The sequence below is a fragment of the Argopecten irradians genome, chromosome 16 (assembly GCF_041381155.1).
Source record: "Argopecten irradians isolate NY chromosome 16, Ai_NY, whole genome shotgun sequence".
NCBI classification, from domain to species: Eukaryota; Metazoa; Mollusca; class Bivalvia; order Pectinida; family Pectinidae; genus Argopecten; species Argopecten irradians.
In genome coordinates this window covers 21,780,659-21,794,912 of record NC_091149.1, presented here as the reverse complement: position 1 = coordinate 21,794,912, position 14,254 = coordinate 21,780,659, and the positions used below count along the sequence as shown (strand labels likewise).

The 14,254-nt window shown below is 33.3% G+C and overlaps 1 protein-coding gene across 2 annotated transcripts in view; it reads left to right on the top strand.

Moving 5' to 3' along the window:
• The first annotated feature begins 5,118 nt into the window (after window positions 1–5,118).
• Window positions 5,119–14,254, top strand: part of LOC138311128 (uncharacterized) — a 54,847-nt gene continuing 45,711 nt past the window's right edge. Inside the window, exon 1 of one of the 2 annotated variants that reach the window (XM_069252586.1) lies at window positions 5,119–5,245. In XM_069252586.1, the coding sequence (XP_069108687.1) occupies window positions 5,232–5,245 (14 nt within the window). In that variant the 5' untranslated portion in view covers window positions 5,119–5,231. Of the gene's footprint in view, window positions 5,246–12,438; window positions 13,412–14,254 lie in introns of those variants that run through there. The other variant, XM_069252584.1, reaches the window with a different exon arrangement.

The window sequence follows — 14,254 nt, the reverse complement described above, 5'->3', positions numbered from 1 at the left end:
ATATTTATTGAATAACGGGAGGATTTTTATCAAAATGTCTTCAATATTTTTCTTCGTTTTGTTGAGAAATTTTTTTTGGCGCGACAGATGTAACATGCATCTGTATAAGTTTCAGTCGAAGTGTCACTATGGTCACACTGAACACCACATGGCGGTAAAATTTGATACAGAGATTCCCCGAAAAATCACTATCATGACGTCATTTCGTTATAATGAATTGTGACGTCATACTTCAAAATGGTGGACTTTGTTTGTAGACTTGCCGATCGACAGTTTCGAAGAGAAAACATAAAAAAGTGAAAAACTACAAATACACACAGTACAAAACGGTACTAATTAATGACATAGAGACATGGATGGTTAATATAAAAATACATTTTTTCTTCTATTTTAATAACATATCAGAAAATATACACTGCGACGTCGTTCTACTTTTTATCGAACAAATGGTAAACCATTGTCTTGCAGAAATGATACAAAATGAAATTTTTAGATTGTTGCTCTGTCACGCAAGTTCACGACTTTGAAAAATGACTTTATATTAGGAATTATGTTTTCTATTCAGAATAAAAAAATACGTTTTTGCTCAAATATACGTGTGCGAAATCTCTACTAAGAATTCAAAAAAGTATTCGAAAAATTGCGTTTTTTCTTTGTCTTGCAGGTTTTCCGAATATCGGAAATGACGTCAATTGTGCTCGTCACGTTATTAAATAATGACGTCTTTTACATTCAATGACATTACATAAAAGTGACCGAACAGTGTGCGCGACGTCTCGGCATATCCTCGAGTTTGACAGCTTAAGGATCTTATCCTGAAGGTTGATATATCCTGTCTCACCCCAAAGAGAGAGGTTGAATGCTCTTTTTCTCTTACATTGTGGGAGCACGTGCAAAAATTTCGTGTAGCTTGTATTTCCCCTAAGATGAGATAGAAAAATATCACACTGGTAAAATTGCGGATATTCCTGTGCGGGGTAAGAGAAAAGCATTTTCTTTATTTTATATTTACCAAACCCCAACACTGGCTGTGACTAGATGATAGACCTAAAAAACCAAACATTTGAAATATTTACTATGATACAATGATAAAATATGTCTTGTTGATAATTCTACAAATAGCATATGTGTAAAAATTGGCTCTGCTGAATAAAAAATATATCTTTATGATAGGTCCAACAAACATTTTTGAAAAACCTGTCAAATGATAAAATGTGGCTTATTTTTGGGCCCAATAAACAGAACATTTTAAAAATGTAACATTGAAAAAAGTATTTCTTAGTGATAGACCCAAGAAGCAAACTATTTTGAAAAAGAAAATGTAAAAAAACCATTAACCATTTCTTGGTAATACTCAAAAAGTAATTTCAATAATAAAACTGAAAATGATAGAATATTCCTAAGTAACCCAACAGAACATTTAAAAATAAAAACTGGAAAATGATAAAATATATCTTAGTGATAGATCCAACAAACAGATCTGGAGCATTTTTAGAATCCATTGGTGAAAGACGGAACAAACAGGATACTTTTAAAAATAACTGTAGTGAAAAATGATGAAAAAATCCTTAGTGATAGACAAAATAAACAGAACATTGTTTTAAATCATTCTGAAAAATGAGAAAATGTCCCTATCATAGTGAATCTACACGATGACTGTATAAGAAAACCATCGGTGAAACCATGCATGGATTATTATTTTCGTCGAGAATAGAATCATCTGAGAATTCAATACACATTCTACGTTCTGAGATATAAATTACTTAACAGTTTTTTTGCTTTAAAATCGTCTCAACCGCAACGAAGTCACGTTCGAATGCAATCCCAAATGCATACAAATTAACAAACATACCCATATTTATGATGAATTGAAATATGTTTTGTCGAGAACGGAGAGGTAAAACCGAAGTTGATATGTAGAGTGGTAAATAAGTAGGTAATACATGTAGGTTATTAACGTAGACGCATGTTTAAGGTTGTCGTCCATCATTACCAAATTTTATGTAACTAAAAGGAGAGGTTTTCATTAAATCGATTTTTAACAAAGGGGCATAACACATGAAATGGTGGTGGTTTGTTCCATTATAAATTATTCACATCTAAATTCTGTGTTATTGCCACTAAGGTTTGTTGAAATCCCTCTCTCTCTCTCTCTCTCTCTCTCTCTCTCTCTCTCTCTCTCTCTCTCTCTCTCTCTCTCTCTCTCTCTCTCTCTCTCTCTGATTTTAAGGAGGAGTAGTCGGTCTACTGTGGCTACAGACAGACAACCGCTATTCAGTATACATCGCTGTAGGTATAATGATGTTAATCAATGAAGGGGAGGTGATGGTCAAGCCGACGAATGTAAGATGTTACAATATTTCAGTATATTATAAAAATGAATGGAAAGACTAGTTTCCTTCTTCTCGACATATATAGAGACCGGGTTGGATGTACTAGTTGATGAACCTAGCAGCATGGTTCAGTGAGGTAGCACAAGTAAATCGACAAACGATCCAGTATTACAAGAGGATCATACCGTCCTCTACTACAACACAAACAAGAACTACCACCGCTTGTTACGGGTTTTACAACATACATAAATACAAATTCACTATACTTTTTATTTCTATTGATCTATGATCAACAGAACGTGGTTAAAAGTGAATTATTAAGTGCAGGATATCTACATAATAAAAAGGTTCTTTGTAAATAAATTATATGCTTGTCTCAATATAACAACAAACAGATATATATGTGCATATGAATAGCAATATTTCTACAGCTCAGTCTTTATCTATTACATCTGTCTGTCTCACGATGTTGAGATAGTGTTCACAGGATCCGAAGCAGTCCTAAATGATTCATTAGTAAGGGTGTGTTTTTGATAATTAGCGCCAGTACTAGATGTACCAGGTGATAATCTTCTACAAATAAACAGTTGCATACTTCACGACCAGAACGGCTGGTAACAAACATATATACACTGTATCCAAAACATCTCTTTTACACCTAGTATATTGATGAGAACATGGTCAGCATACAACGGTTCTAGAATTGTACCTGCTGCCCCAATTGCATGCGAAGAAGGCGATCTTCTCAGTTGGTCTTTCCTTGATCCAGAACAAACATACCGCAGTCTACGAGAATATACAGATACCCACATAAAGCGTGGGATTTCGTCAATAGATGATCATAGATGTTAATTGGACAAATACAAAATACAATAACCAACAACTCGCAACCACTATGATGGTCCACACTAGTTTTAGAATATATGAGCGAAGACACTGAGCGATACAATTTAAAAGCGGATGATTTAGTCTACTCCTATCTCGCATCAGATTGTCTTGGCTCGAGGTTCGCCAGCATTGGTGTGTGCTGGCTTCTTTGTCTTAGGTGAACGATATTTACTAAGTAAACAACTATATATTGAAGTGATGTTATTTTCCTTTTTTGTAATGATAGTGTTTCCAACACGTCTGTTATTTACACGGTCAATACATTGCTTATCATGATGTGACTGGAACGACTGGTTTGTCAATGAGAGGCGTAATATAGGAACGTATGCTGACATATTTCTTTACGAAATATTAATTAATACTAATAATAGTTTGTATGTCAAATCGATGACACTTAATCTATGTCAGAGACTCGTCTTCGACATAAAAAAATATAAATATTTACAATATAATAAAGAATTATAAACTGACGATGTCGCTTAGTGAAATAGGCATCAATAGTTGCAAACTCACTTAGAGAAAAGTTTTATCTATGGAAGTGCTATCATCTGAGGTAAAGCCAAAGACGCATTATACATTAAAGTCAATATTACAAAATTACGAGTTGTCTCCCTTATACTACATTTGTGATGCATTGCGAAATATAAAAATGTACTTCTTTCATTCTCCCCGTTGTATAATACCTGTGTAGATAGCTGAAATAACCTGTCCATTTAAATCAAGATAGAAACATTAATGTTCGGAAATATCTCGAGAATAAATTCAATTCTTCTACTGTTTATATAAGTATGTATTTACCTACATGTACTATGTATAACACAATGTATCATATACACTATGTGTTGTTGATCCAAAGATTACCACATCATGTCAGCATATCGAACCGACTATCACGTCCTTTTTGGGGACGAGGATGTGGCGCAGTGGTAGAAGGCGCAGGCTAGGTATGTTTGGCTGGCGATTGGGTGCCATGGGTTCGAGGCCCGGATAGGGCACGAGTAAATAAATTGTCATGCTTTGTTAAATTGTGTTTCTTTGGTATTTAATATTTACCTACATGTAATTGTGGAGCAACTTAATAACGTTGAAAACAGATATCTTTGTCCAAAAATCGTTTTTATGTATGTTTTTTCTGATGTTTAATGGTTTAATCATCCAAAATACACGTCTCGTTGTGTTTTAGATTGAGAGTTAAGTAGGAATAGAAACTACCACTTTTATAGGTTAGAGTATGTCTCTCAGGATGGGGACAAAACTCTAAGCCTTCATCACAGAGACAGGAGGAGTCAGGGGACGTATTTATAAAAGATAATCTCCCTAGTAAAGTCTCCTTTTACGATTATGCAGTTGGAGTACCAGGTAAAATTCTTAAGCCCTACAAGTTATTAGTAGTACTAATACCCTTTCTTTAGCGCTTTTGTTGTGGTAGAATATCAGACAAATCTTAATTACTCGGTCACCGTGACTTTCCTATAAATGACTTTAAAACAACTAGGATTGCCTAATAAGTAGACCAAGTGTCCAGTTGACTTTCCGTATCATATTTTAACCTACTGCGGATTCGAATATAATGTATATATTATGTTTGGGTGTAAGCGTCGAATATTGCATTAAGTATATCTTTATAATGTTAATTATACAATACACATGTATATCAATTTACACGAGAACAATAAAACCTATCAATACACATTTCTATCTATTAACACCATGAACTGGCACGCGGTATTACATTAAACGAACAGCATTAGGTCACGTTTGAGTGATCTGGCCGTAGAAACAATATACTACTTATGGAATTAACCTATTTCTTAACCAATGTTAGGGTATATGTTTAATCTGTACAGCTAAACAAGTCATTAAGATTGAACATTTTATATTTAATCTACAAGAGGATATTCTGGTCGTAACAATGGATAAGGAGTCTATATAAAGTGGCTGTTTTAATTACCACTAAAGACAATGCGTTTTTAGAACTGATTTATATACTGGATTTATAAAAAGTCGGATATGTCAACAGTAAGGTGAGTACTCTATCAGTGATAATCATCCCTTTAATTAATCTAGTGTTTACATTGAACATGTAAACTGTCATTCTTACCTGAATTTAGCAATGATATATGATATCATTTTAATTTATATATTAATTAAGTTCATGTTACAATATATAGTATGGATAAACTGTTGTTTTTTACCTGTGTTTAGCATACCTGCTACAAGATATTATGTTTATTATCAAACCATTTATATATAAGTTCATATAATATCATTCATATGGAATTCTTATATGTACTCGTAAATTTTCCATTATTCTTTATATGTGTGTATGATACACGCATACATAAGGTACCATTAAAAATATGTAGCAAATGAATTCACGAATGAATCTCAGTGTTTGGATATGTTATATAAATTACAACGGATATCTGAAATTTCCAGTGAACATATCTTTATTGAATCACGAGTAAAATCACAACAACAGTTTTTTGTTTCTGGATTTTAATCATCAATTTGAATGAAACATGATGGCATTTCCAATGTCATACATATTCTGTGTACACTGTTCTTTTACGCCATGTCATTCTAATGGTGATATTTTGTATCATTTTTTTATTCCTATCATTTGATTATTAAACAAATGATGTGTGACTCTTTTCAATTAAGAAATCATGCATTATAAGCATGTATCCTAATACAATTTGATGTTATCGTTAGCGGAGTGTTCTATCGGGAAATTATCAAATGAATGTCTAGAACATACATAATTCAATGTCAACTTGTAATCAAAATCATGGGCTTTAACATATGAAAACCTTGTACTTTTTATTATTTGCTACATTGTAGTTTGTACATGGGACTTTAAATAATACGTGGACTTTATATTGTCTCTGAATTTCTAGTTTAGCGACCATCTTATAAAAACCAAGCTTGACGTATTATCTATCTTATTTGATCAACTGCTCATTTTTTAATCTCTGAATTAGTATCATTACATAGGGAACATATTTAAAAGCGGATCCACTTTTCCGCGTAATTTTGTTCAAAACATAACAAATATACTGACCTGTTTCATGTTTACAAATGATCATACAACACTGGAATGGATAAGACAATACATTATAACTTCAAAATTGAGAACTCAGTTGCAATTAACTGTTAAGAAGGCTCCTTGTGGATTTTTATTGACGAATTCCTTCTACAGCGGAACAGTTCCTGACCGGCAGTCTTGCTTGGGATACATCATTATACAAACTGAAATATAAAATACAGATTCTTAGTCTTTGATCTGAATTTAGATCCGATTGATCGCCATACATGATATATTATCATAATATTATGATTTTATTGGAGCTTTAGTCTGAAAGTAATTTTGTTGATGACATGGATATTGGATGCATGCAAGCAATGTTTCAAAACAGTTGTTTTCAATCTTTACTGTATTCTGTGTAATCGATACTTATAATCCGCTATGTCGATTTTGTAAGAGAATTGATTGTTGTAGACTTCTTTTACATATAATGCATATTTATAGCTAATTAATATAAACCGGTAAAATGATACCGATACGGAAGACTATATTGATTTGTGACAAAAACATTTACTTGATTAACATGTCTGACATAATTGCCTCGTGCAGCAGAACTCAGTTATATTGAAGTCTTCGGGGATAGGAAATCGTTTCAAATTATCCAAATATCAATATAACAAGGATAAAGACAATTGATATGTGTGAAAAGGGGTTGTAATTCATTTCAAGTTAAGCAGTGTTTCAATATAACCGTTATAAAATTAAGTGGGTCCCACTGTATTTACAAAAAAAAAAAAAAAAAAAAAAAAACGGCAAAGAACATCGAAGTGATGACAGTTAGCGATAGGCAAATTCAGGTTTGATATTCTCACACTAGGTTCTCCACTGCATAAACACAGCTATATCAGTTACCAAATGCCCCTATACTAACCCTAACTGACGAGTACAGGTGTGTGAGTCTACGGATGGATGCACTTGATCAACTGTTAGATTATGACATTAATAGTACGATGTTATTGTTATCAATATCGTATATCATAACAAGATTGTATTCAAAATGCCCCAAAGCAATGCTTAATGTGTAACAATTCTCCTATATTGTAGTTAGAAGTTTATTCATCGCCCATTTTAACCTATATAGTAAAATAACAGAAGTTATTTTTCATCCTTTTACTTTATGAAATGTTTTATTAATTGAAATCCGCTTGCTCTGTATTTTTGATGTCTGTATTTAATTTTATGATGTTGCTGATCATTTGGACATGATTTCTGTTTTCGTAATTCAAGTTGCCAATACCTATAATATACGTCATGAGTAAGATATGACAGTCGTCAAAATATAAAGCTACAATAAGTTCGTAACACAATATGTTATATCAAGTATTAAAACGTCCTATATCTACAGATAGAGGTATATTGATACGGTACAGTGTGTATGTATATCGGAAGTACAAAAACTATCTAAGGGTGCATTAGAAGGTTTAGCACCTAGGCCAATGTACAGACATTAAATGCATATATTTGCATTCACATACGTCTGCAATGTTTACATACTGTATATGTCTCTATAACACAATCTATGAGATTGTTACTTTAAGATGAGTTTTTTTTTTAATTTGGATCCGAGTTGTCAAGATATTCCAACATATCATTACTAGCCCTCCACCTTAATTAATAAGTTCTAATATACAGTTTCTGCTCCTGCTTTTTACTCAGTATGTGTAGAGTTGGACGACATTGTCAGTATAATGTATGTTTTGCTGTTGAGTGTCTTCGACAACATGTTGCAACGTGATAACACTATAAATGGGAAATAGCCACACTCTCACAAGAAGACACAACATGAATATACCGCAGCCTCTGACACATGACTGGCCGTACTTAAATTACCCTAGCTGTTAGGAACAAACTAAATCAGCCAACCAAACAAACATGTCTAGCCGTTGATACATATTAAATGATCTTTGAATGTATGTCATTTTTATATTTTTCAGTTGAATATAATTGCTCCCCTTGCTGTAATTGTAATCATTTTAATATATTTATAGATTATGACCTTTGTGTTCTTTTGAAACCTTAAGCCTTAGTTTGTAAATTTCCATTTGTATTAAACCGTGGTAAAATACATTGTATTTTACTTTGTACTGCTGAGCGCTTATAAAGCTAAAACTAATTTTCTTATGAGATTTCTAATATTCACACGAGAACAGTTTAAAATTCCTCTGGGGGCAGTTATAATCAACTTATATACTTAAAGTCAATAATGTGTGATACACCAGAGAAAAGTTAGTTTTAAATAACGTGTAGCCACGACTTTGTAGACAATGATTCTTCAGTAAGGTATTATATAGATATAATTATGTACTATTATAATACTAAATATCGTGGTGTATCACGTATAATGATACAATTCATTGATATTATAAGAATATAAATAAGGCAAAGAATTGTACCTGCTACCCCTTTTGCATGATCGTAAAAGGCGACTAAATTTAGGATTTTACCTTTTCTCTTCTTCCTACCTAACTTTCTTATTTCTAATGTCTCCCTTGACCCCGCCTCACATTAGGCCTTCTGTGGAGCGCTCGCCCCTGTGAGGTAGGCTTTTGGTTCTGTCCCCTGGCCGAGACACATTCAAGTCTATAAAAGTGGTAGTTTCTGCTCGTGCTTAGCGTTCAGCATACAGGGAGTGAGGCGACTGGTTCGCCTGTTGTCAGTATAATGTGACCGAGTTGGGGTATGTTGCATGGAGTCTGTGGTGGCATACTTCAGTGATATAGCACTATAAAAAGGACTTTAAGAGTTCTACTATTATTCTCGTATTTAAAGATGCTCCATCGCTGACAAATGGTATTTTTTCACTATCAAAAACAAGAACAGACGATTTAGTATTTTTCTTCAGTTACAAAAGTTATTTACTTTACACCATTACCACCATTGAAAAGTTTGAGCTTTTAATTTTACTTAAAGTTAAAAAAAATGAAAAATAATTAATCGCATCCCGAAAAAATTCCGTGGCACTATATCTTATATGGAATAAAGTAATGATTGCGCATGCACCAAAGGCGAAATAAATTATTTTATGTTATTTTTTGTGTTAATTAGACATAAATATACACGATTAAACACCAGTTATTGTTCAAATGATGAATGTCATTTATGCTCTGTCGGCGGTGGAGCATCTTTAACTCAACACGAATATATTACAGCTTTCGATACATATATCTACAACAACACATGTTTCATTCATGAAAACCATCTACGTTTTTCAAATGTATTTTTTATTTTTTTTTTCATTTCAATTCTTTTTGTAGAAACAAAAGATTTTCATAGTTATCGACAACAATATCCGTATCAATGGTGCGTCAACATTTTGTGTCTCGCGAATGCTCAAGTGAGATATCATTATGAAAAGAGTCAAACACGAATATACAGTAGACTCGCAGCGCACGCAAGCAAATTACACACACAACACACAGCATACATGGAAGGCCTGACTTTTAAAAGGATGTTGATCAAACAAACTAACAAACAAACACACAAACATAAAACACCGTCCTTTAAAAACCGTGCTGTTAATGGAATCTATTCAACCAACAAACAAATATGTATATACAATGTTACTGGTGATCAATTCTAACACTCAGATGCGAAATATATGCTGAATACACCAATTCCGTTTTTGCATTTTACAGAGTTAGCTCCCTTGAGAATAGGTATCTATTGTTACGTCATTATTTTGTGAGCTCAATTCACATCGTTTTCTCCGAAAAGTATGACGTTTCGCTCTCACATACATGACGTCACAAGCAATACCTACCCGCAAGGGTAAATCTGTAATATGCAAATACAGAATAAACATGCCTTGAGCCTTACTGACTCAAAATAAGTATCGCACCTTATACGTAAGCATTTTAAAAGTAACTTGTGTGCATGCACATCTGTATGTGGAATGTGATCAATTATCATTAATGAAATTACAAGGAGCTGCTGTGAACCTGGCTGTAAGAATTATGTATTTGTTAACATGAAAGTGAATATTAAATGACAAAATTAGTAAACTTTTTATTTACTCTTCATTAAAAGTGAATCCATTTGGAACTGGTCTAAATGTATCCTGAACACGGAATTACAACTTTAATCTTTGTCATTTACTAAAACTGATTAAGTTGTGTGAAATGCTTAAAATTGCCGGTGAAAATGATAGCTGTGTTGAATTAAGACATTTACATATTTCTGAAGAGGACTTGAGCGCTGTTGAGACGTGGTGATTTCCAAAATCAATAATTGCACTATCGATTAACTTGATTTGATAAGTATTTGATAATGAATAAGCTATTGATCAAGTGTACATTTTAATGGCACTCGTCCGTATTTGTAAATATCTAAACAAATATATCATTCATCTAGAAATGGTAATTGGCCGGTATCTCAATGGATATTGATATTTCATATTAAACACAAAGGCACTGAAGTTAATATATCAGTGTTTCAAAGCGTAATTGATACCCAACAACACAGTTTCATTCCATAAAATTATAACGAATATTGTGAAAAATATGAACGCATGTCTTGAGCACATTGTTCGTGAAATGTCAAAACGAATGCATAGACAATTAAAATAGAAATAAATACCGCAATTTATCTTTTTAATATGATAGGTTTTTCTTCCATAAATGACTGAGAATACAAGGGATTGTCTTTAATATAACTCTTGAGACCGCCTCGCTTAGTTATTTTTTGCGCTGCATGTAGAACATTAGAATGGTACCTGCTGCCCTTATTGCACGATCGTAAAAGGCGCTTAAATGTAGAATATTACAGGTATCTTCTCTCATCTCCTAACTGAATTTTCTTCCTAACGCCTGTCTTGCCACCGCCTTATTTTTGACATGGACTACAGGGTTCACTCCTGCGAGAAAGGCTTTTGGTTTTGTGCCTAAGATGACAGAAAAGAGTAACAAACAGTGGTAATTTTAAGCACCCACATAAAAGTTATGGAGAGACTGTTTTGTGTGATAAGGTAGGTGGGATAGCACCGTGAAGCCACAACGGGAACATACAACACTCTCACAAAAGATACTTCATACTCAAACACATGACACATGCTATACGAGAATGCCGTCCTTATAATACGCTGTGTGGTGTGAAGACATTCAGTGTAATATCAACCATCTATACAAACTCAATCAGGTTTCGTACACGTTACACATCAAATATCGAGAATTTTTTACGGAACAGACAATGATTTTGCGTTTTTTTTTCTCAATATTATTCTCATGTAAAAAATTCCATTATTTTCTAGTGATATTTCAATATTTTCCATATCTAGCAAAAATCTAATATAAGCATGCACTGAAAGATAGAATCATCTTAAAGCTTAAATCCATATTCTTATCTTTCAAATCTATAAAATCGTGACACCTTATTGCTCCGGATGTGAAAATCAGTAATACATATGTTTTGTATAATCAGTGCATGTTTAAGGTACAAAATACAAAAAGACACACTATCATTATGATAAGAATATGTCAGTCGGCGATATATAATAATAAAGAGTTCGAATAGATATGATGGCAAAACTGGTTAACTATGAAAGAAATGTATACATTATTTATACAAACAGGTGATTTTATACATCTTATTTTACATAAAAAACCTTGGGAAGGCCACCACCATATTTGTAACAATAGTAACGTATGGGCACAATATACATTATGCCACACTGTCATTATGATGAAAATATTTCAGTCAGCAATAAAAAACCAACAAAGAGCTGAAATGGATCTCAACATATTCTCAGTTAATGATAGAATATTGAGGGTATTAGTCCTAAACAAGTAATTTCATGCATCGTATTTCACAAAGAGTAGTCTTGGGAAGGCCGCAGCCATTTCATAACAAAAGTAACGGGACGGTATATAGCAAACAATACTGTTTAACATAAATCACATACAATGCCTTCAACACATTGTTCTTGCCTGTCGATAAAGTATTATCAACCGTATTTTATTGATCTTAATAAAAGCAGAGTGATTCATTGAACAATATCGAAATTCAAAATGACGAAAAAACGGAACCAAGCACTCGGTAGGTAAGTTTTAACCATGTGGTCTTCCTCTGCGCAGAGATTAATATTTAATACACAACACTTACGTTACACCATTTATTGGACGTATGCCCGCTGTGGTATATTGTAAATATTGGCTAAGCTTATTTACACGTATACAAAGTGTTCATGGGTTGACATTTGTTTTAGCGGATAATCGATATAGAGTTGACCTATCGATTAGACATACGTGTGAATGTGAACTACCGGCAATTTGTGGGTATACTTCGGCCCTTATTCATGGTGTGAAGGATCCTATTGGGAACTTTTATATAAGTGGATTATGTCGTGTGGAGATGGACGATATCAATTAATCATATATAGGTTGTTAATTGGAATACATAATTAGCTTGGTGAAAGGAGACAATGTATATATAAAGGATATGTGATTCCCTCCAGTGCTTTTTGAAAGTATTTATTCAAAAACTTTCAATGATGGTTGAAATTAAACCATGTATTATTATCAGGAAATGGATAACTAAAAGAATAATCAATGTCCTGACTTAAAGTGCAAGATATAAACAAAATCCTGCATTTTCAAAAAAAAACTAAATATGATCACAATGCATTGCGGATATGATTATAAAACTTATGGTATGAGCAATATTAGCTCAAAAGCTTACCATAAATTTTGATTGATTGTTTTAAACTTCAGCACAAGGGATTTAAAACTTAAAAAGTAATTCGGGATAATATGTTTATCGTAGGAACATATCTTGTTAAGATAACATAGGATTTTGTCAGATACCACGGATGGTATATATCAGACTTTTCCGTATCATAGCGTAGGTGTTCCACGTATTACCTTATCAACAAGTGGACAATCACTTCACTCGTTTGATGTCGTGTCAGGTACACAGTCCTGTAGACATGGATTCAGGAGCAGTGCATTAATTGGAATATGTTGTGAAAGGTCTAACACCCCACTGAATTAGTGTTAAATTGGTTAGAGCTAAGGTTTATCATGGCCGGGAAAACATCTTCAATCTGTTCATTTAGAGAAATTCATCTTCCACCAATTACCAACCCAAGACAGCCCAGGTCTAGAACACGGTAAGTGGTCATATATTTAATGTTTCGACGAGAGGATCAAGAAATACAGAATGTACAACGTCTTCACATTATTTAGAAAACCAACTTCTGACAACATAGATGTACACCTAGATTTATGGTAAAATGTTCATCCTATCAGAAAAAATAATGAGGTGATCCTGAATATCTAGCGTCTCGACAGTTATTGTGATATTCGAGTAGCACTCGCGCTTTAATTTGCAATTTTATGAGACAACAGAAGAACTGAAATTAGACCTATGGTAAAATAAAACCTACGTAACGATGTGATCTATAATACTCTGTGTCTTTGATTTAAGAGCCCGCCTGATATCTAATGTACGAGAACGTACGAGGCGTTTTCAGAAATGCTAAATGTAAACTTGAGGGCTTTATGAGTATATAGTTTAGTCTACGTGGTTGTATCGTAGGGTTAGATAGATATGTTTGTTATGTAGTTTGTCTACTTTTAGATTTAGAACACCACTTTGTGTATGGCCGTTACGGTAGTATTATATAAAATTACAAATCGCCATTAGTGATAGTGTTATACGGTGTTAAGGAATATTAGTAAAACGACTAAAAACTGGTATAGCAGATATCGGTTACGGTATAGAACGTGTTTAACTTTCTGTAAAAGCTATAAACATTTCTGCAGTAGATAATTGTACCTGCTGCCCCCATGGCATGATATTGTAAAAAGGCGACTTAATGTCGGATATTTTCTTTTATCTTATTCCAGACTAACTTTAGTCTTCCCAACATTTTCTTTTTCTTTGACACCGCCTAACGTTTTGTATTGAATTAAACGTTCACCCTTGAGAAGACACTGGGTTCTGTCTAATG